At 48.6% G+C, this 16,211-nt stretch overlaps 1 protein-coding gene across 2 annotated transcripts in view; it reads left to right on the top strand.

The window, feature by feature from the left end:
* PLAT (plasminogen activator, tissue type) overlaps window positions 1-15,686 on the top strand; it is a 39,935-nt gene extending 24,249 nt beyond the window's left edge. For both annotated transcript variants that reach the window (XM_023214462.1, XM_023214461.2), the window contains exons 4-14: window positions 2,180-2,317; window positions 3,240-3,350; window positions 3,683-3,857; window positions 5,755-5,846; window positions 8,037-8,208; window positions 8,905-8,990; window positions 10,247-10,442; window positions 10,554-10,690; window positions 10,891-11,031; window positions 11,895-12,061; window positions 14,770-15,686. In XM_023214462.1, the coding sequence (XP_023070230.1) occupies window positions 2,180-2,317; window positions 3,240-3,350; window positions 3,683-3,857; window positions 5,755-5,846; window positions 8,037-8,208; window positions 8,905-8,990; window positions 10,247-10,442; window positions 10,554-10,690; window positions 10,891-11,031; window positions 11,895-12,061; window positions 14,770-14,928 (1,574 nt within the window). In that variant the 3' untranslated portion in view covers window positions 14,929-15,686. The remainder of the gene's footprint in view (window positions 1-2,179; window positions 2,318-3,239; window positions 3,351-3,682; window positions 3,858-5,754; window positions 5,847-8,036; window positions 8,209-8,904; window positions 8,991-10,246; window positions 10,443-10,553; window positions 10,691-10,890; window positions 11,032-11,894; window positions 12,062-14,769) is intronic.
* Window positions 15,687-16,211: the final 525 nt, after the last annotated feature.

The raw sequence follows: 16,211 nt of genomic DNA, 5'->3' as shown, positions 1-16,211 counted from the left end.
CTGCCTACGGTGTGACAGTGCCATTGCAGCATGATTCCACAGAGATGCCTGTGTCGGCACCATTCTCCCATCAGCTGCAGCCACGGGGCGGGTTCTGACTCTGAGGGGAGCAGAAACAGGTGTCCCCCCGAGGAGCCAGGCTGTCAGGGATCACAACCTGGTAGGGGGCGGGGGGGCAGCCACTAGCCCAAGGTCCCGGTTATACAGATCAGAAGGCAGAGCTCAGGAGAGAGCAGGCGGCTTGCCCAGGGCCACATAGCTGCCAGCAGCAGGGTGAGGGCAGTCACGGCGGAGGCCAGCCCCATGCTCTGGGTCTCATTCTAGGCTGTGATCCCACCACAGGGCGCCAGCGGCTTTGGTAACAACATCCCTGAGTATCCATTTCCCTCTGGTGATCTAACCGGGATGTCCCAACCGGAATGTCCCACCCAGGCAACCCCCAGACATGGTGGGGTCTCTAAGTCCACGTCTAGAGTTGACTCTAGAAGGCCGAGGAATGCGAGGCCCAGCTTCAGGTCCAAAACTACCAACCTAGGCCCTCAATTTCCCTCCTTCATGACCCAGTTCCTTTGAGTCTGGAAGACTCCGCAATACCCTTTGTAAAGGTGTTAAAAAGGGAGTGAGTCACACCTCGACTCTTAATGCCTTCACTGTTGGATGGCCTCCTGCTTCCTATGAGGGTATCCTGGCATCAGCGACCTCAAAAGCAGCAAGGGTCTGACTTAGAGTGGGCACATGCTACTTCTTTAATTAACTGAAAGTAAAGTTGTTGTTTTTTAAGTTGGCATCCTGACTTGAAAACAGAAAGATGGCATGAGAATATTAATGGGAGTACTTTAACTATTTTCAGTATGCCAAAAATACTTGGAGAAGTAGCACATTTTCTGCAAAAACTAAAATGTCAATTTTCTTTGGGGCCAAAAATGCATCATTTCTGTGTGGTAATACTTATGTGGATCAAAAACTCTGGTAGACAGTTATGCATATATATATATTTGTTGATTAATTACAATGAGAAAAAGTCCAGGTGCAATGGCTCACATCTGTAACTCCAGCACTTTGGGAGGCTGATCCAGGAGGATGTCTTGAGCCCAGGAGTTCAAGACCAGCCTGGGCAACATAGTGAGACACTCCCCCCACTGCCTCTCCCACCCCACCCCGCCTCTACAAAAAATTTTAAAAATTAGCTGGGTTTGGTGGTATGCACTTGTACTCCCAGCTACTTGGGAGGTTGATGCAGGAGGATTGCTTGAGCCTGGGAGGCAGAGGTTGCAGTGAACCAAGATAGCACTGCTGCACTCCAGCCTGGGTAACAGAGACCCTAAAAAAAGGAAAAAAAGAAAAAGAAAAGAAAAAATTAGGCTGGGTGCGGTGGCTCACGCCTGTAATCCCAGCACTTTGGGAGGCTGAGGCAGGCAGATTACTTGAGATCAGGAGTTCAAGACCAGCCTGACCAATATGGTGAAACCCCATCTCTACCAAAAATACAAAAATTAGCCGGGCATGGTGGCGGGCGCCTGTAATCCCAGCTACTCAGGAGGCTGAGGCAGGAGAATCACTTGAACCCGGGAGGTGGAGGTTGCAGTGAGCCAAGATCGTGCCACTGCACTGCAGCCTGGGCGACAGAGTGAGACTTTGTCTCTAAATAAATAGATAAATAAATAAATACATCATATGAGAAGGTACTCAATGGCACTCAGAAAAGAAATGTAAATTTATTTTATTTTATTTTGAGATGGAGTCTTGCTTTGTCGCCCAGGCTGGAGTGCAGTGGTGCAATCTCGACTCACTGCAACCTCCACTTCCTGCGTTCAAGCGATTCTCCTGCCTCAGCCTCCTGAGTAGCTGGGATTACAGGCACCTGCCACCATGCCTGGCTAATTTTTGTATTTTTAGTAGAGACAAGGTTTCACCATGTTGGCCAGGCTGGTCTCCGAACTCCTGACCTCAAGTGATCCGCCCACCTCGGCCTCCCAAAGTGCTGGGATTTCAGGCGTGAGCCACTGTGTCCGGCCAGTATTCGTTATCTTGTTGTCTTCCAGTTGTGTCTCTTCAATAAGGGAGTATGCAAAGGAGTCTATAGAAAGCAAGTGAGGGAGTTTTCTCAGTAGGTCCAAGGGTGGTGAGTCATTTCATCTTGAGTCATACTCTAATGAGGCTGGCCTGTCTTTTCTCATAGTGATCTGCAGAGATGAGGAAACGCAGATGATATACCAGCAACATCAGTCATGGCTGCGCCCCGTGCTCAGAAGCAACCGGGTGGAATACTGCTGGTGCAACAGTGGCAGGGCACAGTGCCACTCAGTGCCTGTCAAAAGTACGTACTGAGGCTGCGAGGTGGTGCATGCCTGTGATCCTAGCACTTTAGGAGGCCAAAGTGGGAGGATCACTGGAGCTCAGGAGTTAAAGACCAATCTGGGCAACATAGTAAGTCCCCTCTCTCTACCAAAAATAAAATTAGCCAGACCTGGTATGTAGTCCCAACTACTTGGGAGGCTGAGGTAAAAGGATCACTTGAGCCCAGGAGTTGGAGGCTGCAGTAATCTATGATTGCACCACTGCACTTCAGCCTCAGTGACAGGGCAAGCCCCCATCTCTAAAACAAAACAACACAACACAACACAAACAAAAACAAAAACACAGAAAAGCCCAGTACAAATTGACTTTAAGCTGAGGCTTCGAGTTCAGGGGTCCAGCCTCATGAGCCCTGTCTTTCATGGTCCCCAGCAAGTTCAAATCTTCAAAAGGAGCCTCCAGGCCTGTTCGGCCTTAGGCAAAGGTGAAGGTATAAGCAGAAAAGGGAGCAAGACCAAGTGACCTTGGGCAAATGCCCAATTGCCTCAGTTTCCTCAGCTGTAAAGAGGCAGGAATAACAGTACACACTTCATGGTTTGCTGTGAGGATTAAATTAGCTAATTTTTATAGACTGTACAACAGTGCCTGGCACGTAGAGCACATTCTTAATATTTTAACTCACATCATCCTTGGAGCTGCTTTGAAAGTACAGGGGACCCTTGAACAACACTTGTCTGACCCGCAGGGTCCACTTATGCATGGATTTTTTTCAACTAAAGGCAGGATGAAAACAGTATTTGTAGGATGCGGAACAGTATTTGTAGTGTGTTCCACACTGCGGGACTTGAGTGTGTGTGGATTGTGGTAGACAGGCCTCCTGGAACCATGGCGCGAGCACACAGAGGGAGGCTGTCATTAGGGGCTTCCTTGTTTATACTCAACAGGTTGCAGCGAGCCAAGGTGTTTCAATGGCGGCACCTGCCAGCAGGCCCTGTACTTCTCAGATTTCGTGTGCCAGTGCCCTGAAGGATTTGCTGGGAAGCACTGTGAAATAGGTGAGTAGGTGGGAGCATGTGAGAGGAGCTGAAATCCCACCACCCCAGTTCTCCCCCACAGGAAGGAAAGGCAGGGTGCGGATGGCAGGGCCAAGGGTGGGGGCCAGGGACAGCAAAGGCGCTTCTGCCATGGGTCGGGAAGCACAGTGCCAGGCAGCGGGCAGAGCCCAGGTGTGAACCTGGATCCAGGCTGGCACCCTCGCCGCCCAGCCTATGGCTTCCCAACCAGCCTGCGTCAGGCCCGGGGGATGACAGGGCAGAGAGGGGAGCCTCCTGAGGGCTGAAGGAAAGGGGATTCCCATATGAGGCATCCGTGCCCTGCTCTCCATCAGATACCAGGGCCACGTGCTACGAGGACCAGGGCATCAGCTACAGAGGCACGTGGAGCATAGCAGAGAGCGGCGCCGAGTGTACCAACTGGAACAGCAGCGCGCTGGCCCAGAAGCCCTACAGCGGGCGGAGGCCTGACGCCATCAGGCTGGGCTTGGGGAACCACAACTACTGCAGGTGAGGGCATGTCCCCAAGGAGGGTTTCCCCCCGTGAGAAGCTGCTACAGCTGGGGAAAGATTCTGTCAGATCTGTCAGGGTTCTCCCAAGAAACATAACCAATACAGGATGGATGGATGGATGGATGGATGGATGGATGGATGGATGGACAGACAGATGGACAGATGATAAATAGATGATAGATGGATAGATGATAGATGATAGATGATAGGTGATACATTGATAGATAATAGACGATTGATAGATGATAGGTTAGATGATAGATACATAGATGATAGATAGTAGATGTAAGATGATAGATGATAGATAGATGATAGACAGATAGATGATAGAGAGCTATGAGAAAGAGAGAGAGAGAGTGTGTGTGAACCCAAAGTATCTGAGACAGGTCTCAATCAATTTAGAAAGTTGATTTTGCCAAGGTTAAGGACACCCCTGTGACACAGCCTCAGGAGGTCCTGAGGACATGTGCCCAAGGTGGTCAGGGCACAGCTTGCCTTTAGACATTTTAGGGAGTCATGAGACATCAATCAGCATGTGTGAGATGTACATCCGTTTGGTCTGGAAATGTGGGATAACTCGAAGCAAGGGCTTCCAGGCCATAGGTAGATAAGAGACAAAAGGCTGTATTCTGAGTCCTTGATCAGTTTTTCACTGAACACACAATTGAGTCTGGCTCAGTTGATCTGCATTTTTACATAAACAATAGGGCAGAGGAAGTAGTCAGATATGCATTTGTCTCAGGTAAGCAGAGGGATGACTTTCTGTCCTGCACCTGGGAAGATCAGCTATCCATTGACGATGCCAAGGTGAAAGTCAACAGAACTGTTTTAGGGTAAAGATCTTCAGGCCCACAAGGAATTTCCTTGTAGGGAATTAAAAAAAAAAAAAAAAAAAAAAAAAAAAAAAAAAACCTTTGCAACTACCTTATTGAGGAATAAAATGAGAGGCAGTTTAGCCATAGTTCCTGGCTTGACACTTCCCTTGGCTCACTGACGTTGGGGTCCCCAGATTTGTTTTCCTTTCACACCAGATAGAAAGACATTTATGTTAAGGAACTGGCTGACAGGATCGTGGGGGCTGGCAAGTCTGAAACATGTAGGTAAGCTAGGCTGGAAATGCAGGCAGGAGCTGAGGCTGCTGTCTTCAGGCAGAATTTCTTATTTAGGAAACCTCATATTTGCTCTTAAGGCCTTTAAGTAATTGGAGGAGGCACAACTACATTATCTAGGACAATTTCTTTTTCTAAAGTCAGCCGGCTGTAGGTATTAACCACATCTATAAAACACTTTCACAACTCCTAGATGAATGTTTGATTAACTGACTGGGTGCCACAGCCTGGCCAAGTTGACACATAAGACTATTCCAGTCCATGCCTTGTCAACTTGGCACCTACATGCAACTCCTTAAACCATACTTCACCACCAAGTAAACACAGGAACAAAATCATACTCCTGCCTAACATGATACAACTACCAGTGTACAACCAAAAATGCACCCCTGGCTGGGCTCAGTGGCTCATGCCTGTAATCCCAGCACTTTGGGAGGCCGAGGCAGGTGGATCACCTGAGGTCAGGAGTTCAAGACCAGCCTGGCCAACACGGTGAAACCCCCGTCTCTACTAAAAATACAAAAATTAGCCAGGCATGGTGGCGGCCACCTGTAATCCCAGGTACTCAGGAAGCTGAGGCTGGAGAAATGCCCAAACCCAGGAAGCAGAGGTTGTGGTGAGCGGAGATGCGCTGCTGCACTCCAGCCTGGGAGAAAGAACGAGACTCTGTCTCAAAAAAAAAAAAGCACTCCCCATTCCTCCAGAAAAGGATACCAAACCTTGGATCCTAGATGAGAGGCTTCACCTTTGACCTACCCTGGCCCTTCCCTTGGCTGATTTTTCAGAAACCCAGACCGAGACTCAAAGCCCTGGTGCTATGTCTTTAAGGCGGGGAAGTACAGTTCGGAGTTCTGCAGCACCCCCGCCTGCTCTGAGGGTAAGTGGCAACCACCCCACCTTTCCCTGAGTGTCCCTGGGGGAGGAGAGTCTGGGAGGACAGGCTGACAGCCCTCCTGCACCTGAGGGGAGAAAGGGGGAGGCCAGGAGTGAGTCATTTTGGTTGCAGAGGGAAGAAAGACAGGACTTAGGTCTGTGCCCGGGCTTGGCCTCTGACTGGCTATTTGTCTGACCTGGAGCTGATCTCCTCACACTCTGACCCTCAGTGTCCTCCACTATGGAGGACAGGATGGGGCTGAATCAGTGGTTTTCAGTCCTTTTGAGAATGAATGGAGATTCTCCCTTTTTTGATTAATGGGTGAATGGGCCTTTCTCTCTCTTTTGCTCCCTCTCAAACCTTTTAATGCAAAAACAAACAAAAAAACCAAACTTCCAAAATTGAACAAAGAAAATATTAAGTTACTAGGCCAGGCACAGTGGCTTATGCCTGTAATCCCAGCACTTTGGAAGGCTGAGGCGGGTGGATAACCTGAGGTCAGGAGTTTGAGACCAGCCTGGCCAACATGATGAAACTGTGTCCCTACTAAAAATACAAAAATTAGCTGGTTGTGGTGGCAGGCACCTGTAGTCTCAGCTACTCAGGAGGCTGAGGCAGGAGAATTGCTTGAACCTGGGAGGTGGAGGTTGCAGTGAGCCAAGATGATGTCACTATACTCCAACCTGGGCGATGGAATAAAAAAACTGTTTCAAAAAAAAAAAAAAAGAGAAAGAAAAAAATCCTAAGTTACAGAAAGGTACTGTGAATTCAGTGGTGCTTTTACAAATCATTACATTATTTATCACAGCACTATGAAAGATTTTTTTTAAGTTCTAAATATTTTTAGGGCAGGCACAGTGGCTCATGTCTATAATCCCAGCACTTTGGGAGACTGAGGCGGGAGAACTGCTTGAACCCAGGAGTTTGAGACCAGCCTGGGCAACAAAGTGAGACTCCATCTCTACAAAAAATACAAAAATTAGTAAGGTCTAGTGGCACATGCCGATGGTCCCAGCTGCTTGGGAGCCTGAGGTGGGAGGATCGCTTGAGCCTGGGAGATTGAGGCCGTGGTTAGCAATGATTGTGCCACTGCACTCCAGCCTGGGTGACAGTGGGATCCTGTCTCAAAATAAATACATAAATGTGTGTGTGTGTGTATATATATGATACACATATATTAAATTTGTACATGATATATATAAACACGCATCAGCTATGTGCATTCAGCACCCAGGTCCACGGGTGATGCCTGTGACTCTGAAGACTTTATGGTCACTCTAAAGCATCCTCCCCATCCCCCATGATCTGGTCTAAATGAAGACTTGCAGATCTAGATAATCTTGAAAATCCCTTCCATTTATGGTATTTATGTATAGAAGTATGCTTTGTCAGTTTCAGGTGGGGAGAAAAAAATGGAAAAATGGGGTAAATAGATGAAAACAGGCAGCACTCTACGGCTCATCCCCTCCTCCTTCCCAAGCCCATCATCAGATCCTCAGGACACTGGCAGACACAGTCTGAGAAATAACCCCCACCCCAGCCCTACTGAAGCACCTTGGTTCACCACAGCCTGTTAAGTATACACAAGGAAACCCCTACCAGCTTTCAAAGCAGCTCCAGAAACAGTCCCCACTCATGGAACGCAGCAGCCTTCCTGCTGAACCTGGAGATGCCCCCAGCCTCTCTCTCAACACAGCAATCTAGGGAGCCACTTCCAGTGGAGATGAAGCCCCCTTGCCATCTCTAAGTAAAAGGACTCAAAGAAGGGGAAAAAGGCTCAGGCCGGGCACGGTGGCTCACACCTATAATCCTAGCACTTTTGGGAGGCTGAGGCAGGCCGATCACCTGAGGTCAGGAGTTCAAGACCAGCCTGACCAACACAGTGAAACCCCATCTCAACTAAAAATACAAAATGAGCCTAGCATGGTGGCGCATGCCTGTAACCCCACCTACTTGGGAGGCTGAGTTAGGAGAATCGCTTGAACCCAGGAGGTGGCAGTTGCAGTGAGCCGAGATCGTGCATTACACTCCAGCCTGGGCAACAAAAGGGGAAGTGTGAGGTGTTACACTCTTCTCAGTGCCGGGCTAGTGGCCTCCAGCTTCCCCGGCCGGCAGCTCTTCTTCAAACCCCAGCCCCGACTTGCGTGCTTCAGAATTTGTTTTTGTTTCAGTTTGAGAATTCTTTTCTTCTAGGAAACAGTGACTGCTACTTTGGGAATGGATTAGCCTACCGTGGCACCCACAGCCTCACCGCATCGGGTGCCTCCTGCCTCCCGTGGAATTCCATGATCCTGATAGGCAAGGTTTACACAGCACAGAACCCCAATGCCGAGGCACTGGGCCTGGGCAAACATAATTACTGCCGGTAGGTAGCACAGGGGCGGGGGGTTCAGGTTTTGGCAGAACGTGGGATTAGGGTGTGAGATGGGAGAAGATTCAATGCCTCAAGTTACATGACAGACCCAGTGCATGGGAAACACCCATGGATACTATCTAGTCCAACCTCTTCACTTGCTAGAATAACACTTATTGTGAAAAGGAAGGTCTGCCAGTTTTCCAACCCAAATCCCAAGTTAAGGGTCCTGGCCTGTAACCATTTAGTCCTCAGTTGTTCTTATGACATCTTTATTCCAACGATTTGTAAGAGTTCCATAACAGGACAGCTCACACAGTTCTGCCCAACAACCCTATGAGATTAGAACACTACATTACTGATTGCATAACGAAGTTAAAGAGTAGTTCTCCTAGGGTGGGGGTGTGCCACAAAGTCAAGACGAACTCGGTGCCTTCCCTCCCAGCTCAGTGGTTTTCATCGGTTTATTGAGTCTCCTACTCTTACATGGCCTGTGATGTGACTGAAAAATGGGATTGAAAACCTTAAACTCCTGGCCTGGTCTGGTGGTGTACGCCTGTAATCCCAGCACTTTGGGAAGTTGAGGCAGGAGGATTACTTGAGCCCATGAGTTCAAGACTAACCTGGGCAACACGGCAAGACCCCATCTCTACAAAAATTAAAAAATAAGAAGATAAAAAGGAAACGTTAAATTCCCTTATCATTTAGGAATCCTGATGGGGACGCCAAGCCCTGGTGCCACGTGCTGAAGAACCGCAGGCTGACATGGGAGTACTGTGATGTGCCCTCCTGCTGTAAGGACTGGGCCCCGGCCACCTCCCTGCACCTGGTCTCCCTTCTTCACCATCTCCTCGCCACTTTCTAGGCCTCCATGGCTGTCTGGTGCAGATTGTGTGCCTACCAGACTTCCAGGCTGGGTGGGGAGGGGGCTTCCATTACTGAAGCCATGGTGGGTGGACAGGTGTCCATGTTCCATGCATGGGGGTGGTGGGGAGGGGCGAGAAGAAAGAAAAGAACACAGCAACCTCTCTGAGAAGTCAGTAGGCTCTACCCAACTCTCTCTAGACGCCTCTATTGGTGATGCTGAGAGTAATGGGGAATGAGGAGGAGGCCTCGCATGCATGGCTCCTTAGATAATAAAGTGCCTTCACCACATTCTTCCAATGGCGTGGTGGAGGTGGTCTTCCCACCTCCAGTTTACTGAGTAGGAAGCAGTCTCCCAGACGCCAGGTGGCCTGCCCAAGCTCGCTGGGCCCTGGGAGGTAAAGCCAGGGCCTGCCTTCATGCCCTCTGACCCCAAGGCATGTACTTCCACTGTGAGCTCTCCCGTGTTTCCTGCTGACCTAGTTCACACGGGGAGCTGGCTCACGACGTGGGTGAGAAATAGGAGATTCAAGTTGGTGCATATTGCTAAAAAATGAAATTTTAGTTTGGAAATGGCTGGAGAGTAGGTTATTAATCAGCTCCCGTGAACACACAGATCAGCCAGAATGTTCCCTAAGGAACACTAGTCTAATTGGGACGATGAGACACAGACCACCAGCTAACTCACACCCAAGGGCATTAGTATGAGCCCTCAGTGGTCCGTGTCCCTAAGCTCCTCAGAGCTGAGCAGGTGGGGATGTCAGGAAAGCTTTGCGAGGAGGCAGGATTGTACACGGGCCTTGAAGCATAGGTAAGGTTGGGCAGATGGAAAACAAATGAGCAGACATTCCTCAGAAGGAAGCTGCAATCCTTTATTTCTTAGGCCAGGAAATGGCTGTAGGAAAATATTAGAAGAAATGAAGGATGGTAGATCCCCAGTTTTGGAGTCAAACATACTTGGGAACTAATCCGGGTGCCACTGCAACCTTGGGCAAAAAAAAGGAGTCTCCGCCTCCTGAAACTCATTGCTGTGAGAACTAAAGAGAATGTATGGACAACACTTGGCATGCTGATCCCACCAAGTGAAAGTTGTGGTTTTACAGCCACGCAGATGGCCCCCTCTCTCTACCTACACACATGCAGGAGGCCTGTGGGTCTGACAGCTTCCTCATCCTTTCCTCTGCAGCCACCTGCGGCCTGAGACAGTACAGCCAGCCTCAGTTTCGCATTAAAGGAGGGCTCTTCGCCGACATCGCCTCCCACCCCTGGCAGGCTGCCATCTTTGCCAAGCACAGGAGGTCACCAGGAGAGCGGTTCCTGTGCGGGGGCATACTCATCAGCTCCTGCTGGATTCTCTCCGCCGCCCACTGCTTCCAGGAGAGGTAGGGGCTCAGAAACCTAGCTGGTTTTTCCACCCTCTAAGGCCTAGAAACCAAGCCCTTTAGGGGAAATCCCACAGCAAAAATAGCATTCTAAGGCTGTTTCTCCACCAGGTTTCCGCCCCAGCACCTGACGGTGATCTTGGGCAGAACATACCGGGTGGTCCCTGGTGAAGAAGAGCAGAAGTTTGAAGTAGAAAAATACATTGTCCATAAGGAATTCGATGATGACACTTATGACAATGACATTGGTAAGAGCTCGTCATTCCCGGCTCCAAGAGCTCATCATTCCCGGCTCCAGTTCACACTCAGATCACACAACACACCCACATGCACTCGCCTGTGTTTACACGCATGGGCCTCCTCCTCCGGCCCCTGTCCCTCCTGCATGTTCCTCCCCTCCCAGGGACGTGGCCCTCACGCTGGCTCACTCCTCCTTTCTCTCTCCCAGCGCTACTGCAGCTGAAATCAGATTTGTCCCACTGCGCACAGGAGAGCAGCATGGTCCGCACTGTGTGCCTCCCGCCGGCGGACCTGCAGCTGCCGGACTGGACTGAGTGTGAGCTCTCCGGCTACGGCAAGCATGAGGCCTGTAAGTGGAAGGATGTCTTGGCCCCATCCTGTCTGCAGGACAGCAGGGGAGGCTGCGGTCCACCAGAGGAAAATGGGGTCAGGAGAGTGAGGTTCCAGCCCAGGTCAGGCACTGACGCCAGTCCCCTGTCTCCCTGTGCCGTGGGGGTCTGTCTCTGCTGTCCCTGCCTCACAGGGACACTGCAGGCCAGGAAACAACACAACAGTATGAAGACCTCAAAGTGCTGCAGGTTTTGGGAAGGTTCTGAGGAGGAAGTGGAGTACAGTTGCTAAGCGTGTGGGTTCTGGGAAGCTGGAGTTGCATAGACCCGATTTCAAATCCCACTTGCTGAACTATGTGACCGTGGACATGGACTTTTATTTTGAACTGCTCCCAGCCTCAGTTTCCTCATTGGTAAAGTGGAGACAGAACTATCTCCCTAATTAGATGAGGAGGGTTAAATGAGATACTACTGAACGAATGGTTGTCAGCTGGGGTGATTTTGTCCCCCAGGAAACGTTTGGCGAGGTCTGGAGACATCTTTGGTTGTTACAGTTCAGGGTGAGGGTTAACACCAGCCTTCAGTGAGTGCAGCCAGGGATGCTGCACACTGCAGGGCTCAGGACTGTCCCCGTCCCCCTCAACAGGGACCTGCCTGGTCCGAAGCATCAGCGGTGCCACTAGGGAGAGGCTGGGGGTTCAGTCCCGGAATCCTGCTGTTTTTGTGGGTCAAAACGATAAAATACCAGCAGTGTCATAGGATTCGACCTAATATATGTTGAATCTAGATCAATGTTAGCTATTATTGGAAAATTTGGCTTTCTCTTTCTAAAAGGTTTATAAATAACTTTCCCTAAAACCACATGACGGTTCTCCCCTTTCAGTGTCTCCTTTCTATTCGGAGCGGCTGAAGGAGGCTCATGTCAGACTGTACCCATCCAGCCGCTGCACATCACAACATTTACGTAACAGAACAGTCACCGACAACATGCTGTGTGCTGGAGACACTCGGAGCGGCGGGCCCCAGGCGAACCTGCACGATGCCTGCCAGGTAAACAGGAGTGGCGCGCCCATGCTGGGCACAACCCAGGGAAAAATACCCCTGGGACAACAGGTTCTTCACCAAGGAAAAAAGTTATCACCAGTGTGGAGTGATTTCCTCTTAGCGATACCCCTGGGGATTCTAGGCGAGGGCCTCAGAGAATAAAGCAACTGGAGGAAGATCAAAGTCCCCTAAACCTAAGAACTTTAAACTGCACGAAATTCCCCCAGGATCTGCACGAGAAACTCCACCTGTACAGGATTTCCTTTCAGCCCAGGCAATTGATTGACTGTTGAAGTGATGGAGAGAGCCACACAATTAAGAAATGTTTGCCATGGCCTGGTGTGGTGGCTCACGCCTGTAATCCCAGCACTTTGGGAGGCTAAGGCGGGTGGATCACCTGAGGTCAGCAGTTCGAGACCAGCCTGACCAACATGGAGAAACCCCCATCTCTAATAAAAATACAAAATTAGCCTGGCGTGGTGGCACATGCCTGTAATCCCAGCTACTCGAGAGGCTGAGGCAGGAGAATCGCTTGAATCCAGGAGGCAGAGGTTGCAGTGAGCCGAGATCGCGCCATTGCACTCCAGCCTGGGCAACAAGAACGAAACTCGGTCTCAAAAAAAAAAAAACAAAGAAGTGTTTGCCTCTGTTGGTGCTAGAGAATTGGAGTCTGCTTTGTAGAAGAAGGTAGAAAGGCAACTTACTGGGAAGCAGGATCTCGATGATGTGAGAAAGTTTTCAAAACTCACATTCAGCCCTAATACCCTGGGAAAGCACACTATTTGGAGTCCTTCTTGTAAGCATCCTTATCAGAATTAGTACTTATATTTCATGATTAGCCAGATACTGGGGTGCGGGAGGACAGGCCAGCCTGCTGGTATTAAGACCTACACATAGCCAAGGAATTGATCTTCCTCAGACATTTCAGTGTCTGCAGTGTGCCAAGCTCTCCTTTAGGGGCTGGGAGTAGAAGAGATACAAAGAGAAGTGAGGCCAGGCTCTGGCACTGAAGGATGTGTGGGCTTTGTTTTTGCAAGGCAGTCATATCAGCGGTTTCCCCTCTGATTCCCTGACAGTACTTAGTTTCTTTTTGAATGGTTACTTCAGAAACCTTAGCTGTACCACCCAGCTTACACTCCAAAAACAAAAAGGTTGTACCAAAGCGAAACCATTATCTATCTGCATGCTTAAAAGCAAAACCAAATCATTTTAATTCAATATAAGAACAGCTAACAATTACCAAGAGTTTTACTAGATGTCTTCCATTGCTTTTCACGCATTTTTCTACTGAATGCCATAACCACCCTATGGTTAGTATTAATATTATCTCTATGGTACAGATAAGAAAACCATAGTTAGTCTAAGGCCACTCAGTTAGTAGGTGGTAGAGCCAAGCCAGGGTTTTTGAGGCCTGACACGTTTGAGTAATTAACTCTACTTTACCAGAATAGATACAGCCTAATCCTCCAGAGGACCAAGATAACTGAGATACAGTTTTCCCACTCTTCAGTAAGTCTCCACTTAACAGCATGCCTGGAAAAAACAGGTTCTTAGAAACTGCAACTGTAAGTGAAATGACATATAACAAAACCAATTTTACCATCAGCTAATCGATATAAACAAGGGTTGGTCAGGTGTGGTGACTCATCCCTATAATCCCAGCACTTTGAAAGGCTGAGGCAGGCAGATCACCTGAGGTCAGGAGTTCGAGACCAGCCTGACCAACATGGTGAAACCCTGTCTCCACTAAAAACCCAAAAATGAGCCAGGTGTGGTGGCGCATGCCCATAAGCATGAGAATTGCTTGAACTCTGGAGGCGGAGGCCACAATGAGCTGAGATTGCACCACTGAATCCTAGCCTGGGTGGGTGACAGAGTGAGACACCATCTCAAAAAAAAAAAGATAAAAAGAGTGAAGTTCTTGTGACAGTATTTCTAGTTATAAAAATATCAGCAAACTTCTAAAGACCCAAAACACTTCTAACATTCAATATTGAAATAAATACATTTAAGAAAGGTTAATAAAAACAAACAGTATTTATTCACCCAATTTTTGGAGAATAAGTGAGTGATGGAGGTCAAAATAGTGGTGGGTTAATTCAGGGAATAAATGTTTGCAAAGCAAAAATGGTAAGGAACACCTCTTACTACCATGAAGTTCAAAAACAATCACAAATAGGGCAGGCTCCCTGACTGCCTCCACACCTCACAGTTTGTCATCATTCATTCGTGTATTTATCATAGACCAGACAGATTTTTACTTTATAACACTTTGTATTCATTCATTCATTTTCCAACCTGCTTATCTGAATTCAGGGTCTCAGGTCAGGGTGGCCAGAGCCACCTGGCAGCTCAGGGCGCCAGGCAGGACCAGCCCTGGACAGATGCCACCAACCTATTGCAGAGCCACTGACACCCACACTCACTCAGACCCACACTCACACTGGGCCCATGTAGACACATCCTCAGTTGGCCTAACGTGCAAGCTTTGGGATGTGGAAGGAAACCAGGGTACCCGGACAACACCCAGGCAGACAGTGTCCCCAGACAGGAATTGATTTTTTTTCTTGTCAATGTTATAATGAAATGACATTGAATGGAATATTATTGAAGGGCCTGCTGTATTTTGAAGAATACAATGTTTATGCTGCACATACTTTCTCCAGATAGTCTGCCTTTTTTTGCAAAAGCCAAACCTGCTATCTCCTTTGCAGGGTGATTCGGGAGGCCCCCTGGTGTGTCTGAATGGTGGCCGCATGACTTTGGTGGGCATCATCAGCTGGGGCCTGGGCTGTGGACAGAAGGATGTCCCGGGTGTGTACACCAAGGTCACCAACTACCTAGACTGGATTCAAGACAACATGCAACTGTGACCAGGAACGACCGACTCCTCAAAAGCAAATGAGACCCCGCCTCTTCCTCTTCAGAAGACACTGCAAAGGCAGAGTGCTTCTCTATACAGACATCTCCAGACCCACCACACCGCAGGAGCGGGAGGAGACCCTATAGGAGAGTTAAGAGTGCATTTTCCCAGATAATTCCCATTTTGGAAGTTTTCAGGAGTTGGTCTGATTGCAGGATGCTCTGTCAGATGGGAAGACATGAATGCACACTAGCCTCTCCAGGAATGCCTCCTCCCAGGGCAGAAAGTGGCCATGCCACCCTGTTTTCAGCTAAAGCTCAACCTCCTGACCTGTCACCGTAAGCAGCTTTGGAAACAGGACCACAAAGATAAAAGAATGTCTCAATAGTAAAAGATAGTAAGATCTTTCAGGAAAGACAGATTGCATTAGAAACAGACAATGTATTTATAGTCACAAGAGCCCAGCAGGGCCTCAAAGTTGGGGCGGGCTGGCCGGCCCGTCATGTTCCTCAAAAGCACCCTTGACATCAAGTCTCCTTCCCCTTTACCCACTCCCCAGCTCTCAGAAGGTATTCCTTTTGTGTACAGTGTAAAGTGTAAATCCTTTTTCTTTATAAACTTTAGAGTAGCATGAAAGAATTGTATCATTTGAACAACTAGGCTTTAGCATATTTATAGCAGTCCATGTTAGTTTTTACTTTCTGTTGCCACAACCGTTTTATACTATACTTAATAAATTCAGATATATTTTTCACGGTTTTTCCAAAATCAGAGTGGAATGGTTTTGTTCTAGATGCTGTATCCCACTGTTTATTCATGTTCACATTTTAAAATCATTTGGAATTCTGCTTCACTCGTTCAACATATACACAACACCTGTAACATACAAGGCTAGGTGCTCCGGAACAGGAAAAGGAGGAACAGGGATGCTTGGTCTGATGGGATGATCGGCATTTAGAGAAGTACTAAGGTACAATGGAGCCGGCCACAAAAGGGCAGACTTGTAGTGGAACTCAGTTGCAAGAGGGTTTGGGGAATCTTAAGGAAAAAATAGAATCTTAAGGAAAAAAATAACTGGGTGAGATGTGGACTGTGGACAGGTGTGGAAAAGGCACTCTTCATGGAGATATGAGTATCTAGAGGACCAAGAGAGGGGAGTACGGGGAGAAATGAGGAGTTGAGCTTGTCTGAAGTGAACTTCAGGAAGAGGAACATAGGCTGGAATTTAGATTATGGGGGCTCTGAACACCAAACTGATTTTGGACTTAATTGACTTAATTCTGTAGGCAACCA

Source organism: Piliocolobus tephrosceles, chromosome 7, assembly GCF_002776525.5.
Source record: "Piliocolobus tephrosceles isolate RC106 chromosome 7, ASM277652v3, whole genome shotgun sequence".
In the NCBI taxonomy this organism is placed as follows: Eukaryota; Metazoa; Chordata; class Mammalia; order Primates; family Cercopithecidae; genus Piliocolobus; species Piliocolobus tephrosceles.
This window is presented reverse-complemented; position numbering and strand designations above follow the sequence as displayed.